Source organism: Leucoraja erinacea, chromosome 7 (assembly GCF_028641065.1).
Source record: "Leucoraja erinacea ecotype New England chromosome 7, Leri_hhj_1, whole genome shotgun sequence".
NCBI classification, from domain to species: domain Eukaryota; kingdom Metazoa; phylum Chordata; class Chondrichthyes; order Rajiformes; family Rajidae; genus Leucoraja; species Leucoraja erinaceus.
In genome coordinates this window covers 37,116,721-37,128,738 of record NC_073383.1, presented here as the reverse complement: position 1 = coordinate 37,128,738, position 12,018 = coordinate 37,116,721, and the positions used below count along the sequence as shown (strand labels likewise).

The following is a 12,018-nucleotide window of genomic DNA, read 5'->3' as shown; positions in this document are numbered from 1 at the left end:
TGTTTACATCTGAAAAAACTTGATACACCAATCATCATGAAAACCATTAGCAGCAGGTTCATGGAACCAACACCATTTGAAGAATCCCACCAAGTCAAATCACCCTACCTGGGAAATATTTCACCATTCATTCATTACTGCTGGGTCTGGTACATATTACCATATGGATAAATCTAAATGAAGGCTCGCAACAATTCAAGAAGGTGCTTGGGAGCATCTTTCAGGCAATAAGAGGTGGGAGATAAATGCTGATTTTGACAATCATCCTGAATCCAACAAAAAAATAAATAGATTACACATAGATTGAGTCAAATGGCATTGATGAAGATATGATTAATCAGATCCATTGGTAATTTTAAAATATCCGAATGATCACGTGCTCGTTTCGATTAAAATTATGTTTGGGTCAGAACTTTACGCAATAAATTAAGATGAGTGTTTCAGTTATAATGAATTTACCTTTTACATCAATTTGAGGTGTTAGGCACATAGACAAGTTCCACCCATACCTTTAATAATTGTGATATATATATATATATATATATATATATATATATATATATATATATATATATATATATATATATATATATATATATATGGTGCATCATACAAGATTTATCCTTCTTGTACACACTGCAAAACATGCAGCATTTGTGGAAAAATAATAAATTCCAGAACTGATATAAACAAAAGAACATTTACAAATGCATTATTTACAGCAGGTCCCTTAAATAAGAGTGCGATGCATAATCCATTAATACTGAGTTACACAGTCACCACCAAATGACCTAGTTCCATACTAACTAGGTTTACAATTTGGGTATAAAAAAATGTGGAAAATAAATGAGAAATAAATAGTTCTTACTTATAAGCATTACTACAGGAACATTAAATATCACTTCACAAATGTATACTTATCAGTATAACTATCATCATGATAACCCAGAGAAAACTATAAAAACTATTTTGCAATGCTTAAATTGATACAGCAAATAATCCTTTTGCATGGAAAAATAGATGTCACCTAAACCATTGAGAAAAAGAGAATACCTTTTATATATTTTTTAAATCACACTGCTTTCTGTGAGGTTTAAATAACCCCCAGCATTGAATCCTCCTGATGGTAAATATAGTCCCCCTGCAGCCATACCAGAGTTGGACACTGACTGACAAATACCAATGGAAAGGCTTTCAGAAACCTTTGAATGGTATTACCAGAACAGAAGAGGAATGCTGTTGAAGCACGAGTAGAGAATGTAGGTTTGCTCTGCACTCCCAAAAATACCCATCCCAGCTGTTTAATACAACAGTAATAAATTCCACCTGCACAACATTTTTAAATAACGAAAAGACAACAAAGTTAGCAAGCAAAAATTGATATGATGCAGAGTTTAATGTAACAAACCAGCAAGATGTAACACTTTGTTTGCAATATATCCAGAATTCCAGAATTAATTTGAATACACTGTATTAAGAAACTTAAATTAATTTACTTTTAACCCCGGTTACAGAAAGGTGACACAAGGGCAAATGACAAGATTGTAGGAATTCAGAGACAGCATTTTGTAGTACAGGCAATTTTTTGCCTTGGTCGTCTGGCTGTGGCCCTGAAAGCTTTATGTGCTCTCCCTGCATAAAGGAAATTTCTTTTTCAGACATTGTTTATCCAATACCTCTGTCCTATTTAGTCCCTGACAAACATCTCCCAAATTTATTTTATTATTTGCAGCACCCATGCATTCCTTTGTAGCACTCACCTGCAATTGAATTCATGCAATTTGTTCAACTGTATATCCTTCCAAGAGCTGACTGCAAAGGTCATATCTGCTGTGTTACGTTGCCACAAGTGTAAAAGATTGCAATATATTAATAGTACACTGTACTGAAACATAATCACCCCTTAATTAGAGCCACAAAAGGGACAAAATGTAAGGATCTTTATCTGAATGCATACAACATTGCAACAGGGTAAACAAATAATTGGTGCAAATAGAAATGCATGAAGATCCAAAAAGAATAAAAGAGCAGTGGTTACAAAGTGATAAATGTTTGGAATTAAATATTCTAGGATACCCAATTTCAAAAAATGAGGAAAGTGTAGAGACTTACATGAAAAAAAAAAATCAGTAGAATTAGTTTGGTTTAATATTAAAATAAAATATTGACACAAAGTGTCTGTGGGCCACCAAAACTATGGTTTTGTGTGTTCTGGGGTATCTGATGGTACCAATATGGGAACCATAAACTGTTCCGCAGGTAGGGTAAAAATTGCACAATGCGCTGGATTGAGTGGGTCATTTTTGAAGTGGTGCCCTCTTTCTGCCTTTAATCCAAGCTTCTGTATATTCCCAATTCATACCCTGGGAATGCATGTCCAGTACCATCTCAAATGATTCTTCTCCGTTTTAAGTGGTCAAAGGGCAAGGATTCGTAAGAGTCAGTGAATAAATTGCACTATTTTTAGTAGGCTTTCAATACACTCTTGAATCTTTCTCCTGAACTGCGTTATGATCTCTTTTAACGACAAAGCTGTAGTGGGTTTTGAGAGTTTTATGTCTGGCATGCAGATAACATGGCCTGATCAATAAAGTTAATTGAACATAACTAGGGCTTAGAAGCTGGGACTATTGACCTGGGAGAGGCCGCTGACACTGGGATACTTATCCTTCCCGTTAATATGGAAGATTTTGTAGTATCTTTCCAGTTTTTTACGATGTCTATTTTAGGTCGATATGGTCAATGAAGCTCATGGATATCAATAGACAATAGATAACAGGTGCAGGAGTAGGCCATTCAGCCCTTCGAGCCAGCACCGCCATTCAATGTGATCATGGTTGATCATCCACAATCAGTACCCCGTTCCTGTCTTCTCCCCATATCCCCTGACTCTGCAATATTTCTTAGTTGTTGGAGCATGAATCAGATTGAAGCAATTGATTCTGCACCAAATTGAGGCATGAAATGTATGGAAAACAAGAGTGGCATTGTGATTTTTTTCCCTGTACTATTGCATGGTAAAACTACAGCATGATATATGTGCATGTTAAGCCCTTAATTATTTGATGGATCACATGGTGTTCCATTATTTCACAATTGGAAAGTACAGTTGCCATTAAATTAGCAATGCTACTTTGATTTGTGGTGGTGTAGATCAATGGAAAACTAATCATATCAATGAACACGTTAGATAATCATAGTCCAGAGGCATAGAAACAGGCTACAAACTTATATTTACTTGTGGTTTATATCAAGCGAATCAGTAGGAAAAAATGTCAATATGTTGAAACAGAATTCATTTTATGAGAGTAAAAGGTAAATTAACATAATTTTTAAAATGGATCACACTTATAATTTAAATGACTTTTCAGAAAATATAGCTGAAAGTTGACCAGCTTTGTTGATGAGTCATTTTAATGATCACAAATAAAATGCACACATCTTTAATAAGTAATTTCACAAATACACACAAGATGACAAACTGTCAATAGAACAGTGAAACCTATTGAAATACTCCTGTTTATTTTTAACTTTTGAATTATTACTTGAAATTTCTAGGAACCTTTAGATATAGAATATAAATAGATGACGAGAGCAAAATAATAATTCTCTTTTTTTCAATTTTTACATTAATGACCATACAGAATATTCAATTTTATTAATTTATTTCCTGGCTTATGTTGTTACCTAGGTGAACTTTTTGCATCCATCTATCTAAAACTCTCATCCTGTTTGTTTCTATGTCTGTTTGTGGGGGCTGTGCTCCTGAAATTACACCAAAACGGTATACAGTTTTTGGCCCACCTTACTCACCATTGTCCTGGTGTGTGGTGTATCAAGGTTCGTTCAGATTGATGGTATATTTTACAAGTTATTCACATTTTAAACTTTATAAAACCTCACTTTGACAAAAATCACTTGTACTTGCATTGGCAGTTAGCAGCTATGATGTCAGAATGGGATCTCATTTACATAAACTGCCCGTCAGCAGTGTACCATCCCACAATAACATCACAATGGGATCTCATTTGCATAAAATAAAAAACACTGCTGCTTCCACCTCACAATGACATCAAGGGGGGTAGGGAGGGGAGAGGGGTTATGGAGGGAGGATGGAAGTGACCGAGGGTAGGGGAAAGGAGAGGGAGGGAGAGGTGAGTTGGGGAGGGGAGGAGGAGTGGGCAAAGAAAAGGGAGGGTGAAGAGGAGGGGGAGGAAGTGCTGTGGATGAGGGGGATGGAGGAGGATAGGGGTAGGAAGTGGCACAGTTGCCATGACTCGCGTCACAATGGGGATATCTGGCGTCACATCGGGAATGGGTGAGTGGTGGAATATTGCGTTGGGGGAACGGGGCCCAATGGATCCCACTTGGTCTAGTATCTTCTATATTACTAAAAGTCTGTTCTTGACCGGTTTTTGCGATCTGTGCTGCGATTTCCGAGAGAACGCCGCCACCTATGGCCGTCATTTTTGGCTACCTCGCTTAGAGCCCCCCTCCGCCGCATGTGTGCTGAGGATTTTTCCAGTCAATGAAAAATAACAGAGATATTAATGATTTTACAAAATTCCCCATTCTCTCTGCTGCCCCCGCTGGCGGCAGGGGGGATGGACTATAAAACCAGGAAGTGGTGTGCCTCAATTAGTCTGCAAGCTGGAGGAAGGCAGAGGGTCACGTTTCTCTGAGCTGTGAATAACACTGAACACATGTCCACACAACTGTGAGTAAGTACCCTTAATGTGGTTTGAAAATGAAAATATGGTTAAAGTAAAAAAGCACTGCCTGCAAATGGTTGTTTGGGGGATTTGGGTTGAAATAAAAAGGCACTCTCTCTCCCCCCCCTCTCCTCTTCTCCCCCCCCCCCCCCTCTCCTGTCCCCTCCCCCCCCCCCCCCCCCCCCCCCCTCCTCTCTCCTCCCCCCCTCTCCTCTCTCCCCCTCACGCTCTCTCCCCTCTCTCTCACACCCCCCCTCACTCTCTCCCCCCCCTTCTCTCTCCCCCCTCCTCTCTCTCTCCCCCTCCCCTCCTCTCCTCCTCTCTCCCCCCCCCCCCCCCTCCCCCCTCTCCCACCCCTTCTCCTGTTCCCCCTCTCTCCTTCTCCCCTCGTTCTCCCACTCCTCCCCTCCGCCACCATCCCTCCTCTAAAACCCCCCCTCCCCTCCACACACCCCTATCCCCTTCCCTCCACCATCCCTGCTCCCCACCTCTCCCCCCCCTCACCTCTCCCCCCTCACCTCTCCCTCTCCTCCCCTCCACCCCCACCCTTCCCCTCTCACCCACCCTCCCTCTTCTCCTCCTCGCCACCCCCCTCTCCCGCTTGCCCCTCTCTCTGTGTCTCTGCCCCTTCTCTCTCTGCCCTCACTCTCTACCCCCATCCCTCCCCCCCCTCTCTAGATGTGACTGCAAGTTGGGGGCTATGCGTCAATAGATAGGGTGGTTATGGGGTAAAAGGAGCAAATTAATAATATTCATATAATATCAAGGGGGGTAATTAGCGTGAGTGCAGGGGGGGGGGGGGTAGTTAGTGTGTGTGACGCTGCATGCCGCCTCCCCCAGCCACCCTTCCCTCCCTCGCAACCACACGTTGGGGGAACAGACCCCCAATGCATTTCGTTGTCTCTGTACTGTACACTGACAATGACAATTAAAGTTGAATCTGAATCTGAATCTGATCTGAACGGGTCTGCACTTGGTCTAGTATATTATTAAAACTCTCATCTTGTTTGCTATTTATGTCTGTCTGTGCGTGTGTGTCTGTGAAGATGTTTGATCCTGAAATTACACCAAAACGGTACACGATAGCACTATAATTGTTGGCCCACCTTACTCACCATTGTCCTGTGCTGTGGTGTATCAAAGTTTTGTCCAGATTAATGGTTTACTTTACAAGTGATTAACATTTTTGAAACCCCACTTTGAAAAAATCTCTTCCATCTGCACTGGCAGCAGCATATGTCGTCACTATGGGATATGACGCCACACTGGGATCTCATTTACATAAACTGCCCATCAGCAGTGTTCCACCCCAAAATGACATCACAATGGGATCTCATTTACATTTTAAAAATATCAGTTTTCAACAAAACTGCCCACCGGCAATTCCACACCACAATTACATCACAATGGGAACTCATTTACATTAAAACAAAATCTGTTTTAAAAAACACAGCAGCTTCCACCTCACAATGACGTCTAGGGGCTAGGGAGGAGAGAGGGGTTATGGAGGGAGGGATTGACAGGGTAGGGGAAAGGAGAGGGAGGGAGAGGAGAGGGGAAAGAAGAGGCAGGGTGAAGAGGGGGGAGGGGGTGCTGGGGATGACTGGGAATGGAGGAGGATGGGGTAGGAAGAGGGATGGCGAGGCACAGTTGAGGAGGGTTGCCGTGACTCACGTCACAACGGGGATCTCTGTCATCACAACGGGAACCCATCAGCCATGCCTGTGCAGTTTGGGGCTATGGGTGAGTGGTGGAATATTGCGTTCGGGAACTAGCCCTCCCATGTGACAGGGACCCAACTGGTCCCACCTGGTCTAGTAACATATATAAGTAGTGTTGGGGAAACTACTTTTGAACTAGAGACATGTTTGAATTTTCGGATGACTGCATTGTGAAGCAGAGGGGATGGGGCAAGATGTTGAGAAGGCTGCCAATAAATGCAGCAGTCTGTTGCATGATTTATCTCACAAGCATCCCCCTCAAAATCCCCAGATATTCCCCGAAGCTATGACCCTAAACTGTATATTGGACTTCTGAACGATCTCTTAGCTAGAACAGACTTCTTTATCCTTTATCGTTTTATCTAGTCCTTAATGTTTATCCTTAATTATTTGTGATTTGTGTATCATCATTCTCTTATTTTAAATATTCAAAAACAGCGTGTATACAACAAATGCTAGAGAAACTCACCGGGTGAGGCAGCATCTATGGAAAGAAGGCATTGGCGACGTTTCGGATCGACCGAAATGTCGCCTATTCCTTCTCTCCATAGATGCTGCCTCACCCGCTGAGTTTCTCCAGCAATCTTTGCCTACCTTCGATTGGTCTAGCATCTGCAGTTCTTTCTTAATCAACAGCGTGTATATAATTCGTTTTTATTCTTCAAACAAAATACATTAGTCGGAATTCCAGATACGACCAATAGAATCCACACACCTCCGACAAATAAACTATCAGCCTCGTTCTAGTTGAAGCAATAGCTTTCGCTCTGTGTTCACCTTTTGCACCTGTACGCGACTGGACGCGAAAACCTTGCCTTGCTGCAAACACAATATTGCAATAATTAACTCGTCGTTATACGTTAAAGTTTTACGTTAAAGTTCGCTCACTGCCTAAATAAGAAGCCGAAGTTTAAGTCGAACCACACTAAGCAGTTCCAGAATAAAAAGCATGAAATTACAGTTGAAGTGATTATCTGTGACAAGTGTAACCTCACACTAAGACGTTGTAGTTCCTAGGGGAATTCAATGGAGCGGTGCGATACAGAACCCGCATGTTGGCTTGCGGGTTACAGCCGCTCGTATCCAGGAAACGGGACGGCTTCGGGAATCCTGGAGTGAGCCGACCCTGCAGCGGCCTCAAGCCGGGGAGGTGCGGCCTGGGCATTGCGATGCAGCTGGCGACTCAAAGGGTTCGAGGGGCAGCCGCCATCGTAGTACGATGTGGCGAACAGGAATGCGCCATCAGCTCATCTGGGGGAAAGAAGCATACCCTGCAGGTAAACCCTTCACCCCCAAAGCAGAGGGAAGGCCATGTCAGTCCACCACGCCAGCATTCCCGCAGGAATAAAATCGTTTCCTTCTTGTCATAAACAGAAGCGACCCAGGCAATGGCCTGTATTAAAGAGGCTCAGCGTCAGGGTTTTCAACCTGACAAAAAATTGTATTTGTTGCAAGATTTCGGTCCTACGTAGCGACTAAGAATTTAGGAGCTGCCATGACGCTTGATAATCAATCGCCTAGTTGTGTGTTAAAAACAAAACAAATTATCATACAACATTGATGAACCTATGCATGTTACGAGTTGATGACATTTGGTTAGAAATCGGGGTGTGTTACCTGTTCCAAAACTAAGTGACACGACAAAGCTGGTAGTTGGTACTGGTGAGAATCGGTTCTCGCGCAGTACGCTGGGAAAGTAATGAATTTATCAGTAACATAACATAGAGAATAGAGATGACACTAGATCTCCACGTAAAAGCCATAGCATTTCACAGTAAAGAAAAGCCTTTCGGCCATTATTATACCTGTGCAGCTCTCGTTGCAAACCGTGTTAGTCATGTTTCCCATTCAACATTTTTTCAGATCTTTATCCACCTTGTAGTATGGCGAGTGCTGTTTTTGCCCCCTTCACTGTTTCTGGTTGGGACATCCTATATTCTAGCAACCCCTTACAAACTCGTCATAAGCGATCACTACGTCATCTGTTTCAATTACTTAGATAAATGAGTTATAGGTAATTTAATTTTATTACCCGATTTGAGTGGACACACATTTTTCCACTTAAAAAAAGGTTTTGGAAATGTAATGTAGATTTGCATTGTGAGATGGTGGTAACTAATAGAGAATTTAAAAAAAAAAGGCTATCCAAATCTGCATGAGAGGGAAAATAATGTCTTTCAAATAAATAAAAAGATTTAAAACAAAAAAAAGCCTCAAATATTTGAAATGACATGAATGAATGAAAACTAGATACAATTAAAGTTAGATCACATTTAATTGTGAAGAAAACAGGAACTGCAAAATGGTAAAGTTTGCGACTTAAATAAAAGTAAAGCTTTTTCATTCTGTTGGATACTAAAAAAAAGCTACAGAGGTGCTACGTAAAATTTAGCAAGGCAGCTCTGGATTGCGGATCTGGATATGGATATTTGTGGAGGTCATGAAGAGGATTAACAAGGGCAGGGTGGTGAATGTTGTCTATATGGACTGTAACAAGGCATTTGACAAGGTCCGGTATAGTAGGAAAGTTAGTTCACATGAAATCCAGGATGAGCTAGCCAGTTGGATTCAAAATTGGACATGTGGCAGGAATTAGTGAGTGGTAGTAGCAAGTTGTTTTTCTAATTGAAGGTCTATGATGAATGGCGCCCCATAGGGTTCTGTGCTGGATCCATTTTGTTTGTCATCTGCCTTAATGATTTGTATGACAGTGTAGTTAATGTACCTAGTAAATTTGCAGATTACAGCAAAATTGGTGGGAGAATGGACAATGAGAAGTAATAACAAAAAGTAAGTTTACAAAAAGATCTGGATCAACGAGAGAAGATGGGCCAAGGAATGGCAAATGGAAGTCAAATCAGGGCAGGACTTGTACAGTAAATGGTAGGGCCTTGGAGAGTGTTGTAGAGCAGCGAGACCCAGTGGCACAGGTACACAGTTCCCTGAAAGTTGCACCAAAGGTAGCCTGAGTGATGAAGAAGGATTTGGCATGCTTGTCTTCATTGGTAAGGGTATTGAATGCAAGAGTTTTGATGTCATGCTACAGCTGCAAAGCCATTGGTGTACCACATTTGGGAGTGTTATAAATAGTTGTGGTTGCCCTGAAGGATGTTATTAAACTAAATAAACTAAACCAAGGTTGTTGCTATAGGAAGGATGTTATTTAACTAAAAAAGGTGCAGAAAAGGTTCACCATGAAGTAACCAGGATTTGAGGGTTTGAGTTATAAGGAGATGCTGAATAGTCTTGGACTTATTTTCCTGGAGCGTTGGAGGCTGAAGGGTGATATTATCGAGGTATACAAAATCACACGAGGCATAGATAAAGTAAATGTTTTCAGTCTTTGTCCTAGGATAGAATAGTCACAAATTAGAGGCAATAAGTTTAAGGTGAGAAAGGAAAGATTTCTTCATGTCGAATGTGGTATGTATATGGAATGAGCTGCCTGAGGAAGTAATAGAGGTGGGTACAATAATTGGCATTTAAAAGACATTTCCCTGGATATATGGATAGGAAAGGGGTTTGGGCCAAATGCAGGCAAATGAGGCTAGATCGGCTATAAAACCTGGTCAGCATGGATGAGTTGGACTGAAAACTTGCTTCCATACTATACGATTCTAAGACTGTATGGTTAAAACGATAAATACATATTTTGCATCAGTTTCATAATAGAAAAATTGTAACTGCAATATTAATGCTCCTAAAAATTACTGTTTGGAGATAAATTGAGAAATGATTTCAGCTTGGAATGAACCATTGGAAATTGATTAGGTTGCTAGATCTGACATTATTGAATAATGATTCCTAAAGGAAATGGAAGAGTTATGCAAGGGATTAGTTCAGCTGAATACTAAGTTGTTGGTTCTTATCATATTAATTGACAAGAAGAAAACTAATAATTCCAGTATTGAAGAAGGGAGAGCAATGGAACTTTAAAACGCTTTGGCTTGTTAAATGCAGGGAAGATGCTGGAAGGCATTATAGTTTTTGCTATTTGGATTTGGGAAAGTTACTTGTTCATCTTCTGAAAATTCAGTCCAAAACGATATGAGAGAATTTCATCTGTAGTGCGAGGCAACATGTTAATAATGTTTGGTGTTAATTTATTCAATAACTTTCATAGGAAATGGACTTTGGCATTAATTATTTCACCATTTATAAAATTTTGAAAAGTAGTCATATACTACTTTTAAGCATTCACGTCAAACAGTCATTTTATAAATGTTTTCTGTAACCGGTCATGCACCAAATATATTTTGTTGTCAAAACAGCTTCACAGTATTTTTATTTGTGGAAATTTAGGTTTATATTAGTATTAGAACAATGGTTGAAACCATTGATTCAAGTATTGATTGTAAATTGTTGCAAGCTGTTGGCCTGAGATTCAAGCATTTGTTTCCTTGAGTTTTAGTGATGATGAAAATAAATTTGATTTTTGTCACTTCATCCTGGGTGTGAATCTAATTATCCTCTCTGATGCTATAAATATAAATTGAAAACACCAGCTATGTTGTATTGTTATTAAAATGACAAAGTCTTATTTATAGGAGTGCCATTTATGATCTTCTGGTGAAGTGGTTAGTAAAAATTACAGCATAGTTTGCAGAAAGATGATTGTGTCTCACTAAATTGAATACAATGGCAAATCAGTGGGTAATTACAGGTGATAAATACTATAACTTTGATTTTAGAGAAACTTTTCAGTGACGGAACTGGATTGAGAGATTTTTGGTAAATGTTAATTGAGTCTGACTGACAGATATCATGTTGGAGAGCAAATTAAGAAAAATCTCTTTGGCAGAATCTTTTTATCAGTGAAACTATGGGTCAGGTTGCAGGAGATACCAGAAACATGATGATGTTTTTTTCAACACGATGATACATTTTAGAAATAAACAGATTCATGAGCTTTTGTGCATTATTTTACATCACTGAAACTTCTACCAGCCATTTACTGATGTGGTACTTGTGATTTTGCAAACTTGCTAGTGTTGCTCCTAATTCCCTCTTCCAAACCATTAATATATGGTAAACAGTTGCGGCCCCAACACCGAGCCTTGCGGCACTCCACTCGCCACTGCCTGCCATTCTGAAAACTAGACCCGTTCACTCTAGTCCTAGACTCTCCCACTAGTGGACACTTCCTCTCCACATCCACTCTATTCAAGCCTTTCACTATTCTGTATGTTTCAATGAGGTTTCCCTCATTCTTCTAAACACCAGCGAGTACAGGCCCAGTGCCAACAAATGCTCATGCACTGAAACGACAATGCTCAAGATGGTTGATGTACTGATGCCCATATGCCTCTTCACTTGTACATAATGTTAAATTCCAAGGCACTGCAACAACATAAAATAAATAAGTTGGATATGCGAGTGATTTCAGTAATTTGTTACTGGCATGGAATCAATCTCTAGAATGGAAGACAATTAACAAATGCAAGTACATTTATACTTTACACTCATCTGAGATGCATGGATACAGTTAATACATTTTAATGCACCCTAAATGTAGTTCAGTATTTGTGCTTTCAGACGGTACAAACCTTACAGTAATTTTGCCTGAAAGAAAATTAAGATTCTGC

The 12,018-nt window shown here is 40.3% G+C and overlaps 2 protein-coding genes across 13 annotated transcripts in view; one reads left to right on the top strand and one right to left on the bottom strand.

The window, feature by feature from the left end:
- The window catches only part of ikzf2 (IKAROS family zinc finger 2), a 215,828-nt gene that overhangs the window by 58,889 nt on the left and 144,921 nt on the right, over positions 1–12,018 (top strand). For 4 of the 11 annotated variants that reach the window (XM_055638291.1, XM_055638290.1, XM_055638302.1 and 1 more), the window contains exon 1: positions 7,573–7,710. The exons of 3 other annotated variants lie outside the window; for them this stretch is intronic. Coding sequence is in view for 4 of the 8 variants with exons in the window: in XM_055638286.1 (XP_055494261.1) it covers positions 7,486–7,710 (225 nt within the window). In the remaining 4 variants the exon portion in view is untranslated. Of the gene's footprint in view, positions 1–7,191; positions 7,711–12,018 lie in introns of those variants that run through there. 4 more of the 11 variants (XM_055638286.1, XM_055638298.1, XM_055638284.1 and 1 more) reach the window with 4 other exon arrangements.
- Positions 1–12,018, bottom strand: part of LOC129698888 (sperm-associated antigen 16 protein) — a 705,663-nt gene that overhangs the window by 631,493 nt on the left and 62,152 nt on the right. The window contains exon 1 of one of the 2 annotated variants that reach the window (XM_055638282.1): positions 8,239–8,590. The exons of the other annotated variant lie outside the window; for it this stretch is intronic. The gene's annotated coding sequence lies outside the window, so the exon portion shown is untranslated. Of the gene's footprint in view, positions 1–8,238; positions 8,591–12,018 lie in introns of those variants that run through there. 2 annotated transcript variants of the gene reach the window in all.